Source organism: Anomaloglossus baeobatrachus, chromosome 2 (genome assembly GCF_048569485.1).
Source record: "Anomaloglossus baeobatrachus isolate aAnoBae1 chromosome 2, aAnoBae1.hap1, whole genome shotgun sequence".
Classification (NCBI taxonomy): Eukaryota; Metazoa; Chordata; class Amphibia; order Anura; family Aromobatidae; genus Anomaloglossus; species Anomaloglossus baeobatrachus.
The window spans coordinates 691,659,403-691,686,888 of record NC_134354.1 but is presented as its reverse complement, the minus strand read 5'-3'; the positions used below and the strand labels follow the sequence as shown (position 1 = coordinate 691,686,888).

The 27,486-nt window shown below is 50.2% G+C and overlaps 1 protein-coding gene across 1 annotated transcript in view; it reads right to left on the bottom strand.

Moving 5' to 3' along the window:
* The window catches only part of ITGB7 (integrin subunit beta 7), a 66,768-nt gene that overhangs the window by 12,587 nt on the left and 26,695 nt on the right, over nucleotides 1–27,486 (bottom strand). Inside the window, exons 6-10 of the mRNA XM_075334538.1 lie at nucleotides 23,132–23,221; nucleotides 22,642–22,779; nucleotides 20,575–20,774; nucleotides 9,293–9,498; nucleotides 1,917–2,139 (exon numbers count right to left, since the gene is read on the bottom strand). Of these exons, the coding sequence (XP_075190653.1) occupies nucleotides 1,917–2,139; nucleotides 9,293–9,498; nucleotides 20,575–20,774; nucleotides 22,642–22,779; nucleotides 23,132–23,221 (857 nt within the window). The remainder of the gene's footprint in view (nucleotides 1–1,916; nucleotides 2,140–9,292; nucleotides 9,499–20,574; nucleotides 20,775–22,641; nucleotides 22,780–23,131; nucleotides 23,222–27,486) is intronic.

The window sequence follows — 27,486 nt, the reverse complement described above, 5'->3', positions numbered from 1 at the left end:
TGGCAGGGGCTTACGGACCCCGGCAAGGCTAGGAGTCGCCGTGAATTTGCCAAATCCGTTAGCGAAGGGAACCTCCTGGGTTTCCCAGCAGCCCCGACAGAAGGCAACCGTCCAACCGAGAGAGGGAAACACAGTCACAGCCAAGGCTAAAGTTCCCAGGGCCAGAGCCTGCGGGCAAAAGGGGCTCCTTCAGCAACCATCCAAGCTGGGGAGCGGGTTACCGGTGGGAACCCATTGGAACCATTTACAGTACATAGGTGCAGGGAAAGGCAGTCACCATCAACCTGCCGGGAGAAAACAACACCGCAGCCGTCTGTGGGACCCGTCCATCCAGCCGTGTGTTTTACCGAGAACTGTGTCCTCATCATTGGCTGAGTGAGTACCACCGTGCCGTGCGGCACAGCGCTGCCCCCGCGACCCTGCACCTCACCAGGCCCCGTAACCCGCCTGCCATCCACTCCTACCCCATCACTGGGCCCCGGGACAACCAACCCCCTACCCACGGAGGGGAGAACTAACAACAAAGCTGCTCCCTGTCACCGCTCCCGGGATCCCCGTCCAGAGCAGCGGTGGTGTCACCAATATCACCACAACCGTGGGTGGCATCACGGACAATACTCAAATCCCCCACAATCAAATCCCCAACCTTTTCACTCACGGGCGAGGAGCGCCGCTCGAGTCCCCGGGATCCGGCCCACCGCTCAAGCCACCACAGAGCAGCGGCAGCAGCCGGACCCGAGCAGTGGGAGAGCGCAGTGTCTCCTCCTCCGCCCGCAACATGACATCACCAGACATTAGAGGTCACGTGAAGGGGGTGCATGGACTGCAACAGCACCGCTCACAGGCACTATTGGCAACACAAGGTATTTGAGAGAAACCTTTTTTTCTCAATGTAATATTGATGTGGCCAGTAACAAAAAGGGGTGAATCACCTTTTTAATTGTTTATGTCCACTAGATTATGTTCTGGTCAATTGATGGATGCACAAGTGCATGGCGTGTTACTGGAAAGTGCTCAGATCCGTCTTTACTTAGTTACATAGTTACAGAGGTTGAAAAAAGACCTAGGTCCATCTAGTTCAACCTTCCTCCACCAGTTCTACATTTGGTCACTATGTCATTTATAACCAACAATGTTGTGTGTACTGAGGAAATCATCCAGCCCTTTTTTGAAAGCTGTTATAGTATCTGCCATTATTACCTCTTGTGGTTGGCATTCCACAGTCTGACTGCTCTAACTGTAAAGAACCCTTTCCTATTTAGGTGTCGGAATCGCTTTTCTTCCACTCGCAGTATATGCCCCCTGGTCCTTAGTATTGTCTTTGGAAGAAATAAGTCATGAGCCAGTCCTTTATATTGACCACACATGTATTTATACATATAAATGAGATCTCCTCTGAGACGTCTTTTTTCTAAGCTAAACATATCTAACTTTTTCAACCTGTCATCATATGCGAGGCCTCCATTCCTTGTAATAGTCTAGTTGCCTGCCTTTGAACTGACTCTAACTTCTGAATGTCCTTTTTAAAATGTGGAGCCTAAAACTGGTTCCCATATTCCAGATGTGGCCTTACAAGTGATTTATAGAGGGGTAACAATACGTTGGGATCACGGGATCTAATCTCTCTTTTTATACACCCTAGAATCTTGTTTGCTTTTGCAGCTGCTGCTTGACATTGAGAGCTGCTGCTCAGCACTCTTTTGAAATGTGTCATGGACCAGTGTTTGCAGGACAGTTTTTTTTCCACATAGTAACATTTCTATTGAATGACGGCAAGCAGAGATTTTAAATTTGCATATACTGATGCAGAAAGCTTTTCATGATACAAAGTATACCATGTATTTGTTAATTGCAGAATGTCCTGTGGATCTGCCATAACCCAGCAGTTCCAGCCATTACTAAAATTTTGGAGTTACCTGTACTTCTGACAGGGGGTCTGGCATCCAGGGCAATCACTGCATAGCTTGGTGAGGTACCCTTTGTCACAGACACATTTATTACATTCACATTTTCCATGTCCGCTGCATATTCCGTCAGGCGTCATACAGGCGCTGGTGTCCAGGCTGCAGCCACAGGCACTGCCAGTGTAGCTAGGTGTGCACATACAGGTATCACAGCTGCACACTCCCCTGGTGGGACCTGAAAATGAAAGAAGAACATAAATTTATCATAGTATTGCCACTATGAACACTGATAAGGGTGGGTCACAATGGGATTATAATCCATGGTAAACCCGGAGTCACACTTGCAAGAGACTCACGCGAGTCTCGCATCGCATCACCCAGCACGGCTGCACACTCTCCGGACAGGAGCTGGTAAGCTGCATAGCAATACATGCAGCTGACCTGCTCCTGTTACCAGAGCACGCGGCCGTAATGGGTGATATGATGCGAGACTCGCGTGAGTCTCTTGCAAGTGTGACTCCAGGCTACGTTTCTCTATTAAAGAGTAACATTTTTTGTTATAAATCACTTAAAATCTACAAAAGTTATGGAAAAATCCATGTCATAGGCAAATTGTGACACTAAGTCAGCTGTATATTCAAACAATCTTTTTTGAGGCATTCAAAACTGCATAAATAGCTCCTGGTAATGCTCTTTTTGGGCGAACTTTACAAGGATTTTTTCTTTTCTTGAAGCGTTTCATGAAGTGGTCTTATGATATACCTGCATATGGAGGGGTTTTTTTAGGTGGTCAAAATCTACGTAAAAACCACTTCAGGAAAAGCTCCTTCTTTAGGCCTTTCACACGTCCTTCTCTCCGGTACGTGTTTGGTCCTTTTCCTCACGTACCGGAGACATGGGCATACGTAGACCCATTAAAATCAATGGGTCTGCGCTCCCGTGCGTGTTCTGCCATGGAGCGTGTGTACGTGTGCTCCACACGTCAACATGTCCGTTTTTCTCCGGCATCATGGGTGTCACACGGAACGCAAACGGACCACACGGAGGTGTTCCGTGTGACACGCGCAGGAGAAAACACACGTGTCTGAGAAAAAAAAACAACTTTACTCACCTTCTCCAGCCCTCCTGTCTCTGCCGCTGCTGTCAATTGCTTCCGACCGTCGCTCATTGAATATTCACTTCACTGCGGCCGGAAGCTGCAGCAGCGGGGAGTCGGCAGGACCGGAGACCGAAGATCAGCACCACGGACAGCGACGCCAGGGACAGGTGAGCAGAAAGTTCCCGTTCTCCGTGTATTATCACAGATAACACACAGAGAACACACGTGTGCCATAAACACGGCTCACGGAGGGCAAAACGCACCTCTAAAACGTCCGTGAAAAACGTGCATGGTTTTTCACGGACGTGTGAAAGAGGCCTTAGGGAGTTTTTAGAGGAGCTTTTTGTTTCTTGAAGAGTTTTGGAAATTCTTAGCAGTCTTTTGATTGGACAGTGTCTAGTTTGGAGTGGATTCCATCAAGAGCCATTTCAAAGAATTGACTTGTAATATCTTTTTTCCCCACAAGGCAGTTTTCAAAACATGAATTGGGGAAGAAAAGTGCTCAAAACACTGAACAGCAAAGGTTTTTTTGAAATAGAAAGGAATGAGTTTATAAAGCATTGTCTTTAAGAAAATTTTTTTTAAAGGCCTATTTTTGAGCAGAAAACTGCTGATAAAAAAGCCTAAAAAAACTTAATGTGCATAAAGCATTAAAGGGGTCCTCCAAGATTGTAATAAAACAGGTCAGTCACATAATTCAAATGGCAGGTCAACCTATTTACTTGTCAGGACTGGCTGCAGTCTGAAGAAACACCGCTTCCGAGGCTTTTGTCTCAACTGACGGAGGAGCTACAGTGCCTACAAGTAGTATTCAACCCCCTGCAGATTTAGCAGGTTTGATAAGATGCAAATAAGTTAGAGCCTGCAAACTTCAAACAAGAGCAGGATTTATTAACAGATGCATAAATCTTACAAACCAACAAGTTATGTTGCTCAGTTAAATTTTAATAAATTTTCAACATAAAAGTGTGGGTCAATTATTATTCAACCCCTAGGTTTAATATTTTGTGGAATAACCCTTGTTTGCAATTACAGCTAATAATCGTCTTTTATAAGACCTGATCAGGCCGGCACAGGTCTCTAAAGTTATCTTGGCCCACTCCTCCATGCAGATCTTCTCCAAGTTATCTAGGTTCTTTGGGTGTCTCATGTGGACTTTAATCTTGAGCTCCTTCCATAAGTTTTCAATTGGGTTAAGGTCAGGAGACTGACTAGGCCACTGCAACACCTTTATTTTTTCCCTCTTGAACCAGGCCTTGGTTTTCTTGGCTGTGTGCTTTGGGTCGTTGTCTTGTTGGAAGATGAAATGACGACCCATCTTAAGATCCTTGATGGAGGAGTGGAGGTTCTTGGCCAAAATCTCCAGGTAGGCCGTGCTATCCATCTTCCCATGGATGTGGACCAGATGGCCAGGCCCCTTGGCTGAGAAACAGCTCCACAGCATGATGCTGCCACCACCATGCTTGACTGTAGGGATGGTATTCTTGGGGTCGTATGCAGTGCCATCCAGTCTCCAAACGTCATGTGTGTGGTTGGCACCAAAGATCTCGATCTTGGTCTCATCAGACCAGAGAACCTTGAACCAGTCTGTCTCAGAGTCCTCCAAGTGATCATGAGCAAACTGTAGACGAGCCTTGACATGACGCTTTGAAAGTAAAGGTACCTTACGGGCTCGTCTGGAACGGAGACCATTGCGGTGGAGTACGTTACTTATGGTATTGACTGAAACCAATGTCCCCACTGCCATGAGATCTTCCCGGAGCTCCTTCCTTGTTGTCCTTGGGTTAGCCTTGACTCTTCGGACAAGCCTGGCCTCGGCATGGGTGGAAACTTTCAAAGGCTGTCCAGGCCGTGGAAGGCTAACAGTAGTTCCATAAGCCTTCCACTTCCGGATGATGCTCCCAACAGTGGAGACAGGTAGGCCCAACTAATTGGAAAGGGTTTTGTACCCCTTGCCAGCCTTGTGACCCTCCACGATCTTGTCTCTGATGGCCTTGGAATGCTCCTTTGTCTTTCCCATGTTGACCAAGTTTGAGTGCTATTCACAAGTTTGGGGAGGGTCTTAATTAGTCAGAAAAGGCTGGAAAAAGAGATAATTAATCCAAACATGTGAAGCTCATTGTTCTTTGTGCCTGAAATACTTCTTAATACTTTAGGGGAACCAAACAGAATTCTTGTGGTTTGAGGGGTTGAATAATAAATGACCCTCTGAATAAAGTTTTCACAATTTAAATAAAAAAAGAAATAACATTCTTTTTTGCTGCAGTGCATTTCACACTTCCAGGCTGATCTACAGTCCAAATGTCACAATGCCAAGTTAATTCCGAATGTGTAAACCTGCTAAATCTGCAGGGGGTTGAATACTACTTGTAGGCACTGTATATCGTAGCACATATACCTTCTTAATCCAAGGAGAAGGGCTGTGACAGGAGAAAAATAAGTCTTCTCATCAGCTGACTGCACACACAGCACTGATGCTGGAAAACAAAATCATTTGTACTCCGTCATGGAGAAGATTTATATCTTCTCCCGTCACAGCCCTTCTACAGGAGATCACCAATATGTGTGTTTAGGATGACGCTCCTCTGTCAGTTGAGGCACAATTCTCGGAAGCTGTGTTTCTATAGACTGCAGCTTGTTCTGACACATAACTAGGATGGGCTGACATTTGAACTACTTGATGGGAACCATTTTATGACATTTTTGGAGAACCTCCTTAAAGATGTTTTGAAGAGTTTTAGAAGAATTTTTTTCTGAAGTTTTTTTGTGCAGCCTTTTGATTTGTCAGTGTTTTTTTATTGGACTGGATTCTATCAGGATCTGCTTCAAAGAAGTTTTATTTTCCACCAGTTGCTTTTCAAAACCTCTTCAGGAAAAGAAAAAAAATTCTCAAAAACTCATATGAACAGCAATGTGGATTTCCCATAGAAATTAATAGAATAGTTGTTTTGAGGATGATTTTCTAGTGGATCCACTGAAACAAAACTCCAAAAACTCGGCGTGAACACAGCCTAACATTTTTACTTTTTATCATACATTTTTCAAAACCTTTTCATGAAAATAAATGTTCAAAATACTCTTCACATAATTATCAAAATGGAGTTTTTATAGAAATCTATCGTAGCAGTTTGTCAACTTTTTTTTTTAAATAGTTTTTTTGGGAGTGGATTTTGGAGCAGATCAGCTCCAAAAATCTCCTAAAATAACCCCTCTGTGAATATAGTCTAATACTAAAAGTCTTCTGGCTTAAGATTTTCAGTAAAAGAAAAGCCTACCATAGTTTTTTATTAAGTAGAACTTCCTTCCATTAGGGTGAGCTCACTTCATAGGATTCATTGGGAGCAATATAAATCCTTACGAGTCCATGCACTCAGCTCCTCTTAGTGACAGCATAAATTAATTGTATAATGTAAAGGTGTTTTCTGGGCTTAGGTATCAATGACTAATTTACAGCATACTCATCAATAGCCGACAAATAGTACTTAGTAGCAATACTGTTCAAAGTGTTTGTATCCTATCACCGACAGAATAAATAACAAACTTATTGCTGGGGATCTGTTGTCCACCAATCTGCTATTGATCATTTACCCTGTAGATAGCACAGTATGATAGAGTATTGCTATACATGTTAAAAATGTAAGGCACTTAGAATTTTTTGATTAAACATGCAAAATTCATCCAACCAACATCAAGAAGCAACTTTTATATGGATGGTCCCTACCACTTGTGTCTTTCCTCTTTATGTGCCATACCAGTCCTCATCTGAACTGGGGAAGTGAAAGGAAACTAAAGGGTACTTTACACGCTGCGATATCTGTACCGATATCGCTAGCGAGTGTACCCGCCGCCGTCGGTTGTTTGTCACGGGCACATCGCTACCCGTGGCGCACAACATCGCTAGCAGTCACACGGACTTATCTGCTTAGCCACGTCACTGTGACCGGCGAACCGCCTCCTTTCTAAGGGGGCGGTTAGTTCGGCGTCATAGCGACGTCACTAAACGGCCGCCCAATAGAAGCGGAGGCGCGGAGATGAGCGGGCCGAACATCCCGCCCACCTCCTTCCTTCCTCATTGCCGGCGGTCACAGGTAAGGAGATGTTCCTCGTTCCTGCGGTGTCACACATAGCGATGTGTGCTGCCGCAGGAATGACAAACAACCTCATTACTGCACATACAATGATTTTTGGTAAATGAACGACCTCTCCAAAACCAACGATTTCTACATCTTTTGCGCTCGTTGAAGGTCGCTCTTACGTGTCACACGCTGTGATGTCGCTAATGATGCCTGATGTGCATCACAAACACCATGACCCCGACAATAAATTGTTAGCGATGTCGCAGCATGTAAATGGCCCTTAAGGGTAGTATGTGATTAAAACTATATCTGGGAAAAATGGGTGGATAATTGTGCTTATCCCTGGAGGAGGCCAACCATCTCAATGTATACTAAAAAAAAAAAGTAGTATATAGTGTACCATCCATATAAAAGGTACATCTTGATCTGGTTGGATGACTTTTGCAGTTTTTGCGCAAAAAATGTTAACTTAGTATTCAATGGTTTTATCGTGTATAGCAATATTAAAGTTCCTGTATTTATTAATTGCAATGACTGAGTTGACATAGTTTATGTTTGTATATTGGCCATATAGTGCATCTGTTGACAATCAAAATTTTTGGGCAACCACCAGCTAAGACTACCACACACTACTCAGAAAAGTATACGGTTTTCCTTCACTGTAAATCTTCAGTTTAAGAAGGGCCCACAAGTTCTCAAGCGAGTTTTGGTCATGTGAGGAAGGAATCATGTGATTAGTGTCTTCTAAAAACTGGAGTTGATTTTGAGTCCACCTTCAACCTGAAAAGGTCCAACTAGCTCATCTTTAATAATAAGAGTACCCTAATACCCCACCTCCACCTTGATGGTCCCATCCATCTGGTCCAGCAAAGGTCTTTCTCATCTCTTCAATTCATAAAGCCTCTGAAAAATCCGTTTTCAGATATTTCTTCACCCAGTCTTGACATTTCCATTTCTGTGTCTTGCTCGGGGGTGTTCGGATTTAATTTTTCCTTACCTCGGCCATATTTCTGAGCACTGAACACCTTGTTCTTCTGGGCGTCCAGGGAGGTTTCAGTTCTGGAATATGATACCACTGAAGACTAATGGGTTCCTGGTTTCTTCACGCTTCATTCTTCTCAAATCTTTGTTGGTTAATGTCTGTCTGTTTTTTAACACATTTTTTTTAACTCTATTGACTATTTGCAACAAAACCTGATTGTTCTATGATCACACCCCAATATCTTAGCAATTTCAAGGGTGCTGCATCCCTCAGTAAGGCTTGTAACAATTTATTTTACTTTTCAGTCTGTTAAATCTTTTTTTGGCCCATTTTGCCTGAGGAAAATGAGCTGCCTAATAATTCTGCACTCCTTAAGGCCTGCGGCACACATCTGTGCCTCCTGTACGTGTGTGCTTTTTTATCATGTACCAGAGACATGGGCCCACGTGGTCCTATGTAATGTTATTGTTTTGGACACACTTAAGTATTCAGGAACAGAACGTGTGTCCCTTCCGTACTTACGTGTGTCCGTTTTTTTAAAACGCTGACATGTCCGTGTTGCTCCGGCAGCACGGGTATCACACGGCCCGTACCCGTACCACACGGATGTAATGTGGATGCGGGCCCGTGTGACACGCGCCGGAGAAAGACACGTGTCAGTGTAAAAATAATAAAAACCCATACCCACCTCCACCATACCTGCAGTCTCTGCTGCGGCTGTCCCCTGCATCCGTCCCCTAGTGATTTTGAACAATGCTTCTCTTTCACTGGGGGCAACGCAGCGTCAGCGGGGCGTGGCTTTGGCCGGATGCTGTCATTCAGCACCACAGACAGCGCCGGATGATGCAGGTAGGCGGGACTTTCCGTTCTCCGTGTATTATAACATATAACACACGGAGAACACGTATGTGCCACAAAAACGGCACACGGGGAACAAACCACCCCTTTAACACGTACGTGGCAAAAACGTTACGTTTTGTCACGTAAGTGTGGCAGAGGCCTAATGAAGGGTGTTGATATCCTTAGGCCTCACCCTCTCTCATTACACAAAAATAATCACCTGATCTGCTTCATCCAATAAGTGTTCAAGGTTTTACGCTTGGAATTAGAAAATCTGAATAAAAGTGATGATATGGTCAAATTACGGTACTGACCTAATAATTCTGCACACAGTGTATATTAAACTAAATATGTATAATGAAATCGTAATGTAAGCAGTTTATTGACTTACCGCCACATAGGTGTCCTTCATATCTTTCACAGCTGGCATCATCGCACTCACAAAACAGTCCACGTACGTGTTTATTGCACGCACAGCGCCCACATTCACACTTTCCACGACCGTTACATGTCAGTGAGCCATTTCTGCATCCCTCATTGGAATCAGGTTTATTTTGGTTGCATTCACAGTGTTTTCCTTTATAGCCGTCCTTGCAGCTGTAAAAAAAAAAAAAGAACGTCACTTTGTAATTTGGATCCCAGAACATGGGCAGCAGAAATGGACAGCTTCAATTATCATACCTATCTTACTCACTGCACCAACCAAGCTGACGTTACCTATATTAGCTGAGCTAAGTTTTCAGAAAGCCTAATTGAAGGCATCCAAAAGAAAACTTCATGAACATAACTAATTTAAACACCTAAAATAAAAGTTGTTTGCCTGATGTCAATAGGAAATTATGAAACCCAATTTGTTTTTTCAAAATTACAGCTCGAAGTATGACTTTTTTACCTCTTTGTAGCATTTTTTCCCATAGACCTTCATAGTTTTATCCCTCAGGCCACTTTTCATACGCACCTGATTCATGAAGAGGCATGCCCATCTTACCAAATCAGAAGTGTCTGACTCCAACACACCCACCTCACCTCCCCATCAAGACCGCCATTATTCATGTTAGGCCTAAAACACGGTGACAAAAACGGTGCGAGTGGAATGTGATAAAAAAAAACGCATTCTACTCGGACCAATATTACTCTATGGGGCAGCTCCCATGAGCAATTATTTTCTAAGCCATGATAAGACTGAGAAAACAGTCGCAGCATGCTGTGGATGGAATGCAATCCTGTTTCACTCGCACCCATTCAAGTCTATGGGGAGAGAGAAACATCGCATTGCTCTCAAGTCACGTCAGTCAAGTGTAACCCAAAAGCAGTGCGATTCTCGCATCAGCCAGCAACTGAAGAGATAGGGAGATAAATACCTCCCTCCCCTCTGTAGCGCCGCCTCGCCCTCCGCAACTGTGGTCTGTTCGCACGATTGGACCGCAGTCGCATGACACTCGGCTCCTGCTATGCTGTGAGCGTGTGCTGAGTGTCATGTGAGCACTCACACAAATTCCCGTGTGGCCTCGGCCTTAAGGGTGCTTTACACGCTGCGACATCATTAACAATATATCGACGGGGTCACGCTGTTAGTGACGCACATCCGGCGCCATTAGAGTCATCGCAGCGTGTGACACGAAGGAGCGATGATCAACGAGCGCAAAAACGTGAAAAATTGTTGCTCGTTGACACGTCTCTCCTTTTCCAAATATCGTAGCTGCTGCAGGTATGATGCTGTTCGTCGTTCCTGCTGCAGCACATATCGCTATGTGTGACACCGCAGGAACGACGAACATCTCCTTACCTGCGTCCACCGGCAATGCGGAAGGAAGGAGGTGAGCGGTATGTTCCGGCCACTCATCTCCGCCCCTCCTCTGCTATTCGACGGCTGCCGTATGACCTCGCTGTGACGCCGCACGAACCGCCCCCTTTAGAAAGGAGGCGGATCACTGACCAGAGCGACATCGCAGGGAAGATAAGTCCATGTGATGGGTGTTAGCGATGTTGTGCATCATGGGCAGCGATTTGCCCATGACGCACAACCGACGGGGGCGGGTACACACGCTAGTGATATCGGTACCGATATCGCAGCGTGTAAAGTACCCTTTAGTCTCGAGCAATCAAGGTTAAAAGTTTATTTGTGCAAAAATTAGCAAATTTGAGATATTACGCCATCTTGACGCTTTTCAAAAGTTTATGGTAAAGTAGACATTGTTTGCCAGACGAGTATGTGTAAGGCCTGAAACACACTTCCGTTAAAAACACATGTCGCGGGCGGGGAGGAGGGTGTCAGCACACCGCGCTCACCCCTTCTGCTCGGGTCCGGCAGCTGCTCCTGGTGGCTCGAGCCGTGGGCCGGATCCCGGGGTTTCTCGAGCGACACTCCTCGCCCGTGAGTGAAAGGGGGGTGTTTGATGTGGGTGTGGGGATTGTTATAGTTCGTGACGCCACCCACGGTTGTGGTGATTGCACCACCGCTGCTCAGTGTGGGGGTCCCGGGGATGGTGATGCGGAGCAGCCAGGTGTTGTGTTGCCCCTCCGTGGGTAGGGGTTGGTGATCCCGGGGCCCGGTGATGAGATGTGAAGTGTAGGGCCTGGAGGGCGCAGGGGCGCGGGGGCAGCGCTGTGCCTTGCGGCACTATGGTACTCACTCAGCCTGACACACGGACACAGTTTGTACGGTAAACCAACGGCTGGTAGGACGGTCCCACAGACGGCTGCACCTGCACTCCCGGTAGGTAACGGTGACGTTTCTCTTCCTTGCACCTATGTTGTCTGATGGTAGCGGTGGATTCCCTCCGGTTACCCGCTCCCCGACTGCAATCTGGGCCGGAGGAGCTCTACACTTTGCCCGCAGGCGCTGGCCCTGGGGAAACTGGTGCCTTGGCGGTGGCGGTGTCTCCCCGGTAATGGTCGGGCTGTTGCCGTCAATCGGGACTTGGTTGCTGGGGGATCTGCGTCCCCGTCACTGACGGATTTGGCAAATTTGGCGACTCCTAGCCTTGCCGGGGTCCGAGAGGCCCCTGCCCTGGTGCTGACTGTCCTTCGGAACACTGCTCCAGACCACCGGGCACACAGCCAACGGGGTCCTTCCAGGAACTTCCAAACTGTCCCCCTCCAAACAGTCACCGCCGTTGCTGACCTTGCTGTTCTGGCCCTACACACGGCTGGGCTCTCAGGCTTTCTTTCCTTCTGTCACTTTGCTTGCTTTCCTCCTTTTCTCCCTTCGCTTTCACTTTGTTGTTTACTTTAGCCCCTGCCTGGGCTACTCCTCACTCCTTCCACTTCCTCCTCCCTCACAGAACTCCTCACTCAAGCTCTCCCTGAGCTCTTCTGCCTGGTTACTTCCTGCCTCCAGAGTTGTGAGCTCCTTGGTGGGTGGAGCCAACCGCCTGGCCCACCCCCTGGTGTGCATCATCAACCTCTGGAGGAAGGCAACAAGGATTTCTGGTTAGCAGGTGTGCCTACCTGGAGTGTGGGGTGTGGTGGTGTTGTGACCTGTGTCCCCTGGCTTGCCCAGGGCGACACATTCCCCCTTAGCAAAATGCAGACCGTCCGCGGGCTGCCGTCCTACACCGGTTTTATTTTTCTGTAAAAGGGGATAACAAGGGTTAATCAAACATCAATAACATTTTTAATCAAACTCTTCCCAAAACGGGAGGCACATTTTCTTAAACGTTGCAACGGTATACGGTCACGGTTTCCGCTCTCTCCCACCCAAGCAACCTGGCCCTGATGCTGCCCCTAAAACCCAGGCAGCACCCCTTGACCCACAGTCCAGCACAAGTCACCCGAGCGGGATCTGTCCTTCCCCTCCAGAGGGTGGCCACCGGTTCCTTTGGTGGCTGGGCCCTGGCCTGCTCTGCTCAGGGCCCTCCCTCCAACCTGCCTCTCCGGAGGCGGTATTGCGGAAACGGTAACGGTACCCAACATATTTACATGCCACTTAACGTTTGTGGTTGCCCTGCAGAGTTCACGGGCTTGTCCATAGATAGTTCCCATGCAAATTAAACTTTAACGGTCCCCACGGGGACAACGGTGCCGGCTCCAGCCGGTTGCAAATCACACGGTGAATCAGGTGAAAACTCGGTCATTTTCATTTTCATCATTTCAAACTTTCAACTTTTTCAAACAAACACACAACACTCTTTTACATTTGCGGACCCCTTTCATTCATAGAACGGTCTCCCTGTACCTAAGTGGGGGTCTACCTAGGTTGGAACGGGTGGACCTTCGGGGCCCGGTGTCAGTGGTACTAGACAGTGGGGTAGAGGGAACAATCGGTTCCTCCTCCCGGCTATAGTGTGGAGCAGACAGAGATGCAGGGGGGCTGGATACAGGTTCATCCCTGGGCACTGGCGCGGGTTCTGGCTCACGGTTAACCGCTTCCACTACTTCTTCATCCACGGGTTGTGGGAACAGTATCACTGGAAGTATCACCGCGCCGTTCTGTGTAGGCCAGTTTGCTGGGAAGTCACCCATTACAGTGTGGATTACCTCTGCTGCCTTTTCCACTGGTGGAGAAACCGGTACTTCAGCCTCTGCTTTCAATGCTGGGGGGCATTTTTTTAGATGGTCCCGAGAAACTGTGGCCAGGGTGCCCCCTTGGTCACGACTGATCTGGTAGGTTTTCCCATTGTCCCACTCGGTGGGTTGTACGACGTAAGGGACTTGCTCCCATTGGTCATCCAGTTTGTGGGCTTTTCTCTTCCGTTTCAGCACCACATCTCCTGGCTGGAAAGGACCTGCAGGCGCCTTCTGGTTGAACCGGTGCTCTTGCTGTTCTCGACTTCGACTGAGGTTTTTCTCTACATACTCCTGGATTTGCCGGTACTGGGCCCTCCTCCGACTCTCCCACTCTGCCGTCGAAGGGAGTGCTTCCGGAGCTTCCAACCCCATCTCCAGATCCACCGGCAGGCGGCCAGGCCGAGCCCTCATCAGATACGCTGGGGTGCACTTTGTCGAGCTGGTTGGGATATTATTGTACATGTCGACCAAGTCGGGTAACTTTTCCGGCCACATGTTCCGTTCTTCCAGCGGTAGCGTCTTGAGGAGCCCCAGGACCAAGTGATTCATTTTCTCGCACATGCCGTTGGTTTGGGCGTGGTACGGAGTGGTCCGGATCTTCTTGCAGCCGTACAACTGGCAGAATTCGTGAAACACCTCTGCTTCAAAAGCCGGGCCTTGGTCAGTCAGCACCTTCTCGGGGTACCCATGAGGTCGGCAGAAATAAGCCTGGAACGCACGAGCAGCAGTTCGACCAGTCAGGTCCTTGACGGGGACTACCACCATAAATCTTGAGTAGTGGTCTACCATGGTCAATGCGTAGGTGTACCCACTTCGGCTAGGGGTGAGCTTAACATGGTCTAGGGCGACCAGTTCCAGCGGCTGATGGGTGACGATGGGATGTAACGGTGCCCTCTGGCTAGTCTCGTCCTTTCTCCTCAGCGTACAAGGACCGCACTCTCGGCACCAGGCTTCTACCGATTCACGCATCCCACTCCAATAGAACCGCTCCCTCAACAGCATCTCCAGCTTCTTCCACCCGAAGTGGCCAGCACCATCATGGTATGCCCGCAGTACAGTAGCGACATCAGCCTGAGGAACGATCAACTGGCATATTTTCTCATGGGTCTTCGGGTTGATCAGCTCACGGTACAGCCTCCCTTGGTGTAGGTAAAGCCGTTTCCGTTCTTTCCACAAGCGTTGGGCTTCGGCTGGAGCGCTAGGGTCCATTCCCATGGCGCCTTGTTCCACCAGAGTCTTGACAAGGCGGACAGCCGGCGCTTGGTCCTGGGCGTCCTGCCACTCTTGACTGGGCCGCGGGTCCAGATCCACCCTTTGCTGACATACCTGTACCCTCTCAGTAGGCGGCTGGTGAAACGCAGGCAGCTCAATCTCCTCGAGGTCGTCGTCCTCACACCCCTCTTCTGACAAATGGGGCATCCGGGAGAGTGCATCTGCATTGATGTTGACACGACCAGCTCGGTACTTTATGGTGAAATCATAGTTGGCTAACCGGGCTACCCACCGCTGCTCCAGCGCGCCCAACTTGGCCGTGTTCAGGTGAGTTAACGGATGGTTGTCCGTAAACGCGGTGAATTTTGCTGCCGCCAGGTAGTGGCGGAACCGCTGTGTGATAGCCCACACCAACGCCAATAGCTCGAGCTTGAAGGAGCTATAGTTCTCAGGGTTCCTTTCGGTCGGCCGGAGTTTTCGGCTGGCGTAGGCAATCACCTTCTCCTTTCCATCCTGGACCTGGGACAAGACCGCTCCTAGCCCCACGTTACTGGCGTCCGTGTGGAGAATGAACGGGCGCCCATAGTCAGGGTACGCCAAGACCTCTTCTCCGGTCAAGGCCGCCTTCAACTGGCCAAAGGACTCCTCATGCTTGTCCTCCCACAACAGTGGGGCTCCAATGGGTCTACCACCTTTGGTCTGTCCCACGAGGAGATCTTGCATGGGGGCAGCCATCTTCGTGTACCCCTTTATAAAACGCCGATAGTACCCTACCAGACCCAGGAACTGCCTTACTTCCCTCACTGTGGTTGGTCTCGGCCAGCTCTGGATGGCAATGATCTTCTCAGGGTCGGGGGCAACACCATCCGCACTCACCACATGTCCTAGATACTGCACCCTGGGTTTCAGCAGATGGCACTTCGAGGGCTTCAACTTCATCCCGAACTTGGCAAGGGACGCGAACACCTCGGCCAGGTGCTCCAGATGGGCTTCATACGTCTGGGAATAGACAATCACATCATCCAAATACAGCAGGACGGTCTCGAAGTTTAAATGTCCCAAACAGCACTCCATCAACCGTTGGAAGGTCCCGGGGGCATTGCACAGCCCAAACGGCATGCTATTGAATTCGCAGAGCCCCATCGGGGTGGTGAAGGCGGTCTTCTCCCGGTCCTCGGGGGCCACGGCCACTTGCCAGTATCCGCTGGTGAGGTCAAGGGTCGAGAAGTAGTTTGCAGATCTCAGTGCAGCCAAAGATTCTTCAATACGAGGCAATGGATAGGCATCTTTATGGGTTATCTGGTTGATCTTCCGGTAGTCCACACACATCCGCATGGTACCATCCTTCTTCTTGACCAGTACCAACGGAGCGGCCCAGGGACTACAACTGTCCCGAATAACCCCTGCCTCCTTCATATTCTTCAACATATCTTTGGCACACTGGTAATGTGCAGGGGGAATAGGTCTATACCTCTCTTTAATAGGGGGATGTTCACCCGTGGGAATGTGGTGTTGGACCCCCTTGATCTGCCCAAAGTCTAGGGGGTGCTTACTGAAAACCTGTTCGTACTCCTGCACTACCCTGTGTACCCCTGCCCTGTGATGTGTAGGGGTATCATCAGTGCCCACATGTAGCTGTTGGTGCCACTCCTTGGTGTCCCCCTGGGGTGGGGAAGTGCTGGTGGTAGGTGGGAGTGTGGATGGACGGGCTTCCTGGATAGTGTGAGGGTCCAGGGTGAGCAGTTTGGCAATGGTGGCATACCGGGGGGGGGAGCCTGACTTCTTCCTCCCCACAGTTCAACACTCTCACAGGCACTCTCCCTTTCTTCACATCTACCACCCCTCGGGCGGCCACTACAGTGGGCCAGTGCTCGGAAGGCATGGGGTCCATCATCGCAGGGTAGTCACGCCCCTGAGGCCCTACTGCTGCCCTACACCAGATCATCATCTCACTCCTAGGGGGCACAGTCAATGGAGCAACATCCATCACTCGCACTCCACCAATCTCCCCTCCGGTTGAGCTTACATGCTGGCGGTACATCAGGGCGCGGATCTCACGCTGCACAGCCCTCTGCCGGCTCCCCGCCGCCGTGGCGGCTAGCCGTTGCAAAAGGTTCAACACATCAGCCATGCAGTGTTCCATCACATTGGTTCCCAGCACTATTTTCGGGTTATGATCACTGGGTTCATTCATGATCACAATCATGCCCTGATGTTGCAGTTCAGCTTGCCCCACTGTCATAGCCACTTCTTTATACCCCACCTGGGTCAATGGAAGTCCATTAGCGGCAATCAAATTTATACTAGGGTCTGGAGGCGCCAGCTCGTCTGTGGCCCAATACTGCTGATACAACGTATACGGTATGGTAGTTACCTGTGATCCAGTGTCCAAGAGAGCCATCACTGGTATGCCGTCCACAGCCACGGGGATGATAGGGCGGGCCCCGACATATCGGTCTCGCCAGTCCGGGGGGCCACGGTGTTCTACTCCTGAGGATTGGCCCGGGGCCCCAGGGGTTGCTCGTTTAACGGGCACTGTCGGTAATAATGGCCCGGCTTACGGCACTTGTAGCAGATTGGAGGTCTGCTCCGCGGGTTGTTAACGCTTCTCCGCTGCATCCAGGGAACATCTTCGGGACTGTCAGCGAGCTGTATCTGCGCTGGAGGCTGGGATCTGGTCAGAGGTTGCAGTGCAGCAAGGATTTTGGCAAGGTCTCCGTCCAGGCGACGGACCTGGGCGGCCAACTCTTCGACGGTGCTGCTCGGGGCTGCAGGCATTACAGAGGTTGGTTTGGCTGAGGCCGCCATAACAGGAGCTGTCTCGACGGGCCACGGGACGGGTTCCAGAACTTCAGCAGCTAGGGGCTGTAGTGCTTTAATAGCCCGCTCCTTTAACACAGCGAAGTCCACATCAGGGTGTTCTAGGGCCCACAGCCGGAGTTGTTTACGATCCTCAGGGGACCTCATCCCCTGCGCAAATTGCTCCACTAACATCTTGTTGCTATCCGCCTCATTAATAGAGTTCACCCGCTTCAGCGTGCGGAGGGCGGTCTGCAGACGTAGAGCATAGTCCCGAATGCTATCCCCAGCTCGTTGCCGGCACTGGTAAAACTGCATCCTCAGCTCAGCTTCGGTCCGGGTCTCGAAGGCAGTCTGTAGCCTCTCGAAGATGGCGGCTACAGAGAGCCGGTCCCCCTCGGCCCAGGTCTCCGCTTCCTGCTCCGCCGCACCGGTTAACTGGCCTAGCACTATCGCCGCACGTTGCTTATCAGTCAGGGGATACAGCTCTAGCAACGGGTTAAGCTTCTTCTGGAAAGCCTGTAGGGCATCCGGTTTCCCGTCATACTGCGGTAGCCAGGCAGCTCCGGGTGCATAGGGCAAGGAAAACGGCATGACCTGAGCAAGCGCGGGGGCCGCGGCACCTCCCGCCGGTACAACCGGGACTTGGGCAGGCCCATTCCCATCCGCGTGTGCCGCTGCGGCTGCGACCACCGCTCCTCCAGCGGCTCCGTCGGGTGCAGACATCTTGTTTCCGTCCCCCTTAGCTCTTTCCGGCCCCTCCTCTCTCGGGGCGGGGTTTTGGCCTTCGCGCTTCTACTGCTCGAGAAGACGCTCGAGCGGGAACTTTTCGCGCCAAAGATGGCGGCTTCTGAAATTTTTCAGCCGGATGCCTCCGGCGGTAACAAGGCGCACCTCTACCTGACGGCAGAGCGGTAAGATCCTGTTCGTGACGCCAAGTTGTCGCGGGCGGGGAGGAGGGTGTCAGCACACCGCGCTCACCCCTTCTGCTCGGGTCCGGCAGCTGCTCCTGGTGGCTCGAGCCGTGGGCCGGATCCCGGGGTTTCTCGAGCGACACTCCTCGCCCGTGAGTGAAAGGGGGGTGTTTGATGTGGGTGTGGGGATTGTTATAGTTCGTGACGCCACCCACGGTTGTGGTGATTGCACCACCGCTGCTCAGTGTGGGGGTCCCGGGGATGGTGATGCGGAGCAGCCAGGTGTTGTGTTGCCCCTCCGTGGGTAGGGGTTGGTGATCCCGGGGCCCGGTGATGAGATGTGAAGTGTAGGGCCTGGAGGGCGCAGGGGCGCGGGGGCAGCGCTGTGCCTTGCGGCACTATGGTACTCACTCAGCCTGACACACGGACACAGTTTGTACGGTAAACCAACGGCTGGTAGGACGGTCCCACAGACGGCTGCACCTGCACTCCCGGTAGGTAACGGTGACGTTTCTCTTCCTTGCACCTATGTTGTCTGATGGTAGCGGTGGATTCCCTCCGGTTACCCGCTCCCCGACTGCAATCTGGGCCGGAGGAGCTCTACACTTTGCCCGCAGGCGCTGGCCCTGGGGAAACTGGTGCCTTGGCGGTGGCGGTGTCTCCCCGGTAATGGTCGGGCTGTTGCCGTCAATCGGGACTTGGTTGCTGGGGGATCTGCGTCCCCGTCACTGACGGATTTGGCAAATTTGGCGACTCCTAGCCTTGCCGGGGTCCGAGAGGCCCCTGCCCTGGTGCTGACTGTCCTTCGGAACACTGCTCCAGACCACCGGGCACACAGCCAACGGGGTCCTTCCAGGAACTTCCAAACTGTCCCCCTCCAAACAGTCACCGCCGTTGCTGACCTTGCTGTTCTGGCCCTACACACGGCTGGGCTCTCAGGCTTTCTTTCCTTCTGTCACTTTGCTTGCTTTCCTCCTTTTCTCCCTTCGCTTTCACTTTGTTGTTTACTTTAGCCCCTGCCTGGGCTACTCCTCACTCCTTCCACTTCCTCCTCCCTCACAGAACTCCTCACTCAAGCTCTCCCTGAGCTCTTCTGCCTGGTTACTTCCTGCCTCCAGAGTTGTGAGCTCCTTGGTGGGCGGAGCCAACCGCCTGGCCCACCCCCTGGTGTGCATCATCAACCTCTGGAGGAAGGCAACAAGGATTTCTGGTTAGCAGGTGTGCCTACCTGGAGTGTGGGGTGTGGTGGTGTTGTGACCTGTGTCCCCTGGCTTGCCCAGGGCGACACACACACACGTGCCGCGAGACACGTATTTACCCTGCGTGTTGCGTGTGGTAAGTACGTGTCTCGGGTACGTGCGGTCCACGTGTGTTCTACGTGTGCTATCCGCGATAGCACACGTAGAACCGGTAATTTGCATACTCCCGTGGTCCGCGCTGCTGTCCGTGGTGCTGATCTTCGGTCTCCAGCACTGCCGTCTCCCCGCTGCTGCTGCTGCCGGCCGCAGTGAAGTGAATATTAAATAAGTATAATGAGCGGCGGTCTGCAGCAAGTAGCAGCAGCGGCAGAGACAGGAGGGCTGGAGAAGGTGAGTAAATGTTTTGGGTTTTTTCACTGACACGTGTGTTTTCTCCGGCGTATGTCACACGGGACCGCATCCACACTACATCCGTGTGGTACGGGTGCGGGCCGTGTGACACCCATGCTGCCGGAGAAAACGTGGACATGTCAGCGTGTAGAAAAACGCACACACGTACAAACGCACACGGACACACGTTCCGTGCGGTTTTACGTGTGTGTGCCTGCTACAATAGGGTGGTATTGCTGAACGTGTCTCCGTGCCACCGGTACGTGCAAAAAATGGCAAACACGTACCGGTGGCACGGATGTGTGTCGGAGGCCTAAGACAGATTTAGAATTGCAGCTTCTTAAAAGTCAGAAACTGTTATATTTGAAGATGCACCAATGTATTAAACATTGTGCCACAGTTTTAGAAACTTGCTGCAAATAATGGTAATGGAGCCACAAGCGAAACTGACTTGTAACCTATCACTCATGACAAATCTCCCCAACTGTTTATAGGAATCCTCAGTCCAACTTTTGCTACACATGTTCTTCTCACATTACATCAATATGACGACATGACATTGCATGTGAACTTTTGTTCTCTTACTGGCTGGAACCCATATACTATGGTGTGATAACGTAACGCTATATCAGCCCCCAGAATCTCATCACCTGCAGATTCCACAACTGTAGTTTCCAGATCCCCCCGTGCAATAATCGGAGAAAGCTTCCTCGTCCTTGCAGTCACAGTGACACACCGGCTCTACGTCCACATTTATCTCCTCATTGAATCCCAGCACCCTGAGCTTGAAGCTCTGCAGTCCATCCTGACAAATCTTCTCATCCATCCATAATGTCACATTAAACTCGACCTGAGGAAACAAATCACAAACTTTTCTGAGAACGTCTCACCTTTCTATCTGTAATCTCATACAATCAACCATGAACTGATCTTTTGAAATGCTTGTTATGATGTTCGTGAATAATAAACAATTATTAAATGGGTTGTCTACCTCTGGCCACAATTTCTTCTTTATATAACACTAGAACTACTGAGGTAGTCATTTTGACTACTTTGCACCATGTATTTCTATATAGGTGTCACGAGTCCAGTAGTTCTAGTGTTAAATGTAGCAAGCACAAAGAAAAGGCTGGAGAAGTCAAAACTTTTAACAGGGACCCATTACTTTAATAGAAATAAATAATATAAATTACCTCCAAGAAGTTGGAAACCCCTTTAACCCTTTGAATGGTTTTTAGGGGGGCATTCTGGGCCAAATAACTTTTTAATTCTCATATCAATGCATTGTAAGAGTAATAACGTTATTATTTTTTGGCTTTTCAAGTTGTAGTTTATGTGGGGGCTAATGGGAAACACTTCTATTCCACAATTAGTTTTTGTGGATTTTTTTTCCAGCTATACACAATGGCATTTACCTATTGTTATCTTTTTTCAATTTTTGTTTTTACTATTTTTAGTTCATAACATTTTTAAAAAATTTCTGTCCGTGATACAGTCTGCCTTTGTAGACTTAATAGATGTCTACAAATATCTGAAGCGATGTCACAGTGTGGATGCATCATCCTTATTCTCATATGCACATGGAAACACAAGGAGCAATGGGATGAAACTGAAAAGGAGAAGATACAGATTAGATATTGGAAAAACATTTTCGAAAGTGATAAATGAGTAGAACCAGCTGCCATGAGAGGTGGTGAGTTTTCCTTCAATGGCGCCTTCAGAGGCTGGTCAGACATCTGTCTGTCTGAGATGGTTTCGTGAATCCTGCATTGAGCAGGTGTTTAGACACGATGACCCTGGAGGTGCCTTCCAACTATTCAAATATTGTATGTCTGAAGTCATTTGCATAAGTACAATTTTTTGATTGATTGTTTGTTTGTTGGAGTCTTTGGCTTACAAATCTGAAACTTGACCAAAACACGTTAGCACCTTAAAGTCTATAACAAAGTTCATATAGGAGCCAACACTTTACCAACTGGTTTCACCCAAATGGCTTGTTCAAAGGTTGCTCATACATGGAATTTCATAAGGACTTTTATCTCTTATTTAGATGACCAGTATGCTGATATGTGTTTGTGAGCACAACGGATCACACTCTAAGGAAACCTTTATATCAGTGCACTCCACAAAGATCCAGACACAACAGTTCAATAGGATGAAAATTGCTAACAAAGCAGTCAAATACACCTGTAATTTTGTTTTGTGAGTGTGACTGGCCCATTTTTTGATACAGTTGTCTTGATATGATGACACAGAACTTACAAGGGTAAAACGTCTAAAATTAAGTGCAATATAAAAATAAGGTAATCTTTTATTGTATTGGGTCCCACACAATTTTCATTTATCTCCCTTTCCGGTATTTTTATACAGCACAGACAGTGGTATTACATGTATAGAAAGGAATTCCATTATTCATCTATTACTACTTGTGGTGGAAAAACCAAAGAAGGCAATTGCGCAATATTGGCCACTACAGGCATTAGTAGAAGTGCTTTTGGAAATGGGAGACATCAGAAAATGTTGCTGAACGCAGGCAGGAGACAGGTGGACACTTGAGGTTTGGCGTTAACCACGAGTGCTTTGACTCATTGCTTTAATTTTGTGTGGTACTACTGTGGATTGTTGGATACTTTCTCCTACCCCCAATTTACCACTTTGAATGTTTGATATACTTTTATGTACATACTTATATATACTTTATAAATATGTTTCCTTACCATTTGGTTAATTTTGACACCTGAACACAGACCATATGGTTGCCCTTTATTAGAAGTGTCAGGACAATTAGAAGAATAAGAGATGTGAATTCCTTTTGGTAAATTTACATGCTCCAAGTTCACAGTGGATGACAAATTCTGGAAAGATAGACAGTATTAGGTAAGATATATAAATTCATTTTTGGACCTTCATCTATAAAATATATTTCGAAAATCGATTAAATGAAAGTTCCAGGAGGGCCAGGACGCCTTTCATGAAAAATATAATATTACAGATTATATAAGTACTAAATTCTGTGATGGGACATTGCTCTAGGGAACTAGTCTGATTGCCGCATGTGGAGACGGGAAGGAATTTTTCCCCTAATATGGAGATATTCGCATCTGCCCCATGGGGTTTTTGCCTTCCTCTGAGTCAATATGTTGGGTTATAGGTGGAACTCGATGGACGTCTGTCTACATTTAAAACTATGAAACCATGAATACTCACATTATACGCCTGAGAAATCAGATTAACCACATTGCTGGAATCCTCCTTTAACTCACCCACTGCAGATTTAGGAATGAGCTCACTCAGTCCCTAAAAAAAGCAAAAACAAAAACAGTTCACCCATTTAGTAAATCACACCATTTTCCAATGATAATGAATATAACACATGGTATGTTTGTATGAAGAGCAGCGCAAATGTCAATAACCTAGCAGTAAAGAGCACCACATGTTGCTGTACATACAGCATATTGTGATGCATTAAAGGGTATGGTGGTAGATGGGAGATATACAGTATTCCTCCTAGAAAGTGTCTTTTGCACTGGTGAGCAACAGGGAAGGGGGTCAAACCCTGGCCTGGACCTTCTCTGCTAGTCCGGGTTTTTAGGGCAATGCCTGAGCTGCTCAGCTGCATTAATTAAGACTGCATAAAAGCAGCCAGAGCCTCACAGTGTGTGGAGAGTGTTTGGACTGGAAAGCTGAAGCAGGATTTGTGGGAATAACATATCTGAATGGACTGGTGTGACGCCCTGGCCGGGCCAAGTAGTCACAGATAGGGCCCCGCACTACACCAGTCCCCTAACAAGGTGACAGCAGCAAAACATTTAAAAACCTAGTCACCCTCCTCAGAGCTTGATGAACACACCGGCCGGTGGAACCTTGCGGTTGGAAGTCGCCCACCTAGGAGTCTCAGACAGCCTGGGACGGGAATGTTTAGTCTAGTCGAGAAGTTGATGTCTAGAGGTCAAGAGGAGAGGTGTGGGCTGGAGCTGTCTGCAGCTCCAGCAAAGGAAAGACCCAAACTGAACCAGTGCCAGGGTAGGAGCCCTGGTACTGCTGGCTAGGAGGCAGACGGAGGCCTCTGTCTGCAGGAGCCAGGAAGACAGCTCGGTGGAACCGAGGTGGACCGGGACAGGGTAGAGGCCTGCCGGTACCGACCCACGGAACCGACTCAGAAACCGGAGCGCAAAGGGGGGTATGTGACGCCCTGGGCAAGCCAGGGGTCACAGGTCACAAAACCACCACACCCTACACCCCAGTTAGGAACAACTAGGCTAACCAAAAATCCTTGTTGCCTTCCTCCAGGGGCTGATGTCCACACCAGGGGGTGGGCCAGGCAGTTGGCTCCGCCCACCGAGGAGTTCACAGCCCTGGAGGCGGGAGAACCAGGCAGATAGAGTTTGGACAGGAAGAAGAACAGTTAGGGAAGTGAAAGAAGAAGGAAGTGAAGTGGTAGAGGAGCTAAGGAGAAAAGCTGAAGTGACAGAGAAGTGAGAGTAGTAAAGCCTGAAGTTGGTCCGGGTGTGTGCCCCGGACTGAGAGACAGCAAGGTCAGCAGACGGCGGTGATAGTCCGCAGGGGTGACTGCTTGGAGGTTGCTGGAAGGACCGCGGACGGGTGGTTGCCCGGCGGTTTGGAGCGGTATACGAAGAGCAGTCAGCACCAGGGCAGGGGCCTTTCGGATCCCGGCAAGGCTAGGAGTCGCCATAATTTGCCAAATTCGTCAGTGAAGGGGACGACTGTCTCCCAACAACCAAGTCCCGATTGAAGGCAACAGTCCAACCGTAACAGAGAGACACCGCCAGGGCACCAATTTCTCAGGGCCAGCACCTGCGGGCAAAGAGAGGGGCTCCTTCGGGCCAGATTGAAGCCGAGGAGTGGGTAACTGGTGGGAACCCATCGCTACCAACACAGAAACATTAGGTGCAGGAAAAGGGACCGTCACCATCAACTACTGGGGAAAAGCAAGTGCAGCCGTCTGTGGGAACCGTCTTTCCAGCCGTGTGTTTTACCGAGAACTGTGTCTCTGTCTCAGGCTGAGTGAGTACCACAGTGCCGCAAGGCACAGCGCTGCCCCCGCGTCCCTGCACCCCACCAAGCCCTGCACTGGCCCCGCCATCCCTCATCACCCACCTCATCACTGGGCCCCGGGACAACCACCCCCTACCCACGGAGGGGAGAACTAACAACTTTGCTGCTCCCTGTCACCGCTCCCGGGATCCCCATACAGAGCAGCGGTGGTGTCCATACAATCACCACAACCGTGGGTGGCGTCACGGACAATAAACTATCCCAAAAACCAATCCCCTTTCACTCACGGGCGAGGAGCGCCGCTCGAGTCTCCGGGATCCGGCCCATCGCTCGAGCCACCGAGCAGCAGCAGGCCGCAGCAGCAGCGGCATCCGGACCCGAGCAGTGGGAGAGCGCGGCGTCCCCTCCCCCGCCCGCGACAACTTGGCGTCAGGAACAGGATCTTACCGCTCTGCCGTTGGGTAGAGGTGCGCCTTGTGACCGCCGGAGGTATCCGGCTGAAAAATTTCAGAAGTCGCCATCTTTGGCGCGAAAAGTTCCCGCTCGAGCGTCTTCTCGAATAGTAGAGGCGCGAAGGTCAAAACCCTGCCCCGATAGAGGAGGGGCCGGAAAGAAGCTAAGGGGGATGCAATGGCGGCTGGCTGCATGTGAACGCAGCTATAAAAGCAGAGACGCCAGGACTCTGCAGCAATACCGGGTTCCTGGAAGGCACGATTGCCAAGATGTACAACCCAACTCCCAACGAGGAAGTCCCCGCGCCCGGCACGGCGACGTGGTTGAGGGACCGGACCGTCCCGCTGAGTAACCGTCTGCAGGCCCACATGCAACTCCTCCTGGAGCAGTGGGAGACCGACATGGCGGACGTGGTGGCAGCTATGCGGAGACGCGAGGTGGAAGAGGATTTGGAGGAGCGGGTAAGAGACCCACGCCCCTGTATTCCCGAGGGATCGGCCATTGAAGCTGAGGGGCCCGGCCTGCCTCCGCTCACCCTGCCTCTCGCCCCGCTACCCGCGTTAGCTGCTGCCGCCCCACCACTAGGCCTGCTACCTGCCCAACTGGTAGCGATACCCTGCCAATCCGCCCCGGCGGACCAACCGGCTGCAGACACTCAGGACGTTCCCGAATCGTTCCCGGGGGAACCGCTGGAACCGCGGCCCTGTAATGAAAATGTGCCAGAAGCCCCGGCAGTGATTGTGCCAGACCCCGAGCCCGGGACCGTGGCATGGATGAAAGCCCGGGTGATTCAATTCCATCAACGTCAGCAGGATCAGATCTTCAGAATGATGGAGCAGTGGACCAACGAGGTGGAGATGCTGATTGCAACCGCCCCGATGTACGGAGGGGGAACGGATGTAGCAGAATCGACTGGTGACCCACGTCCCTATGTCCTACCAGGACAGGCCGCTGCGGCTGAGGGGCCCGGCCTAGTCTCGACCTATGCATCATCCTTGCCGTTACTTCTGGGGCGCCTCAGTGTAATCTCGCCTGACCTGCTGCCCCGTGCTGCTGCAGAGGGATCTGATGTGCTGGATGCTGGAGGCCAGGAAGCTGCGGCAGCTGGCGGTAACCCGCCTGGCGCAGGAACAAGAGATGATGACTCCGGCCCCAGCCCCGGGTCCGCTGCTGAGTTTGAAGAGGCAAGTGAGCGTTCCCGCTATGTAGGAGACCCCGTGGTTTTCCATACCCCGCGTACCGGTGGAAATGGGTACCGGGTACCCCTGTCACAGCAGGCATGTCAGTGCATGTTTGATATGCTGGTGGCGGAGGATGGGTCCGCCTCAGCAGAAGAATCTGAGTAAGGCAGCGGAGCACCGTTGCACAGTCCCCGTTGGGACCACCACTGAGTTTTGTTTGAAAGTTTTAAAGATGATAAGCAAAAATGATAACCGAACAGTTACCAGATTGTCTGACCGTGATTGAGAGAACCGGCCGTTGCCGGCACCGTTGTCCCCGTGGGGACCGTTTAAAAAGTTGCATGAGGAACTGCTCATGGACAAGCCCGTGAACTTGCAGGGCAACCACAAACGTTAAGTGGCATGTAAATAAGTTGTTTTACCGTTACCGTTTCCGCAATTGCCGCCTCCGGAGAGGCAGGTTGGAGGGAGGGCCCACAGCAGAGCAGGCTGGGGCCCAGCCACCACAGGAACCGGTGGTGACCCTCTGGAGGGGAAGGACAGATCCCGCTCGGGTAACTTGTGCTGGACTGGGGTCAAGGGGTGCTGCCTGGGCTTTAGGGGCAGCATCAGGGCCAGGTTACTTGGGTGGGAGAGAGCGGAGACCGTAACCGTAAACCGTTTGCAACGTTTAAGTACTGAACCTCCCGATGTGGGATGATGTCATAAGTTGTTATGTTTACCGTTTTACCTTTTATATATTTTTCAGAAAATAAAACCGGTGTTGGACGGGCAGCCCGCGGACGGTCTGCATTTTGCTAAGGGGGAATGTGACGCCCTGGGCAAGCCAGGGGTCACAGGTCACAACACCACCACACCCTACACTCCAGTTAGGAACAACTAGGCTAACCAAAAATCCTTGTTGCCTTCCTC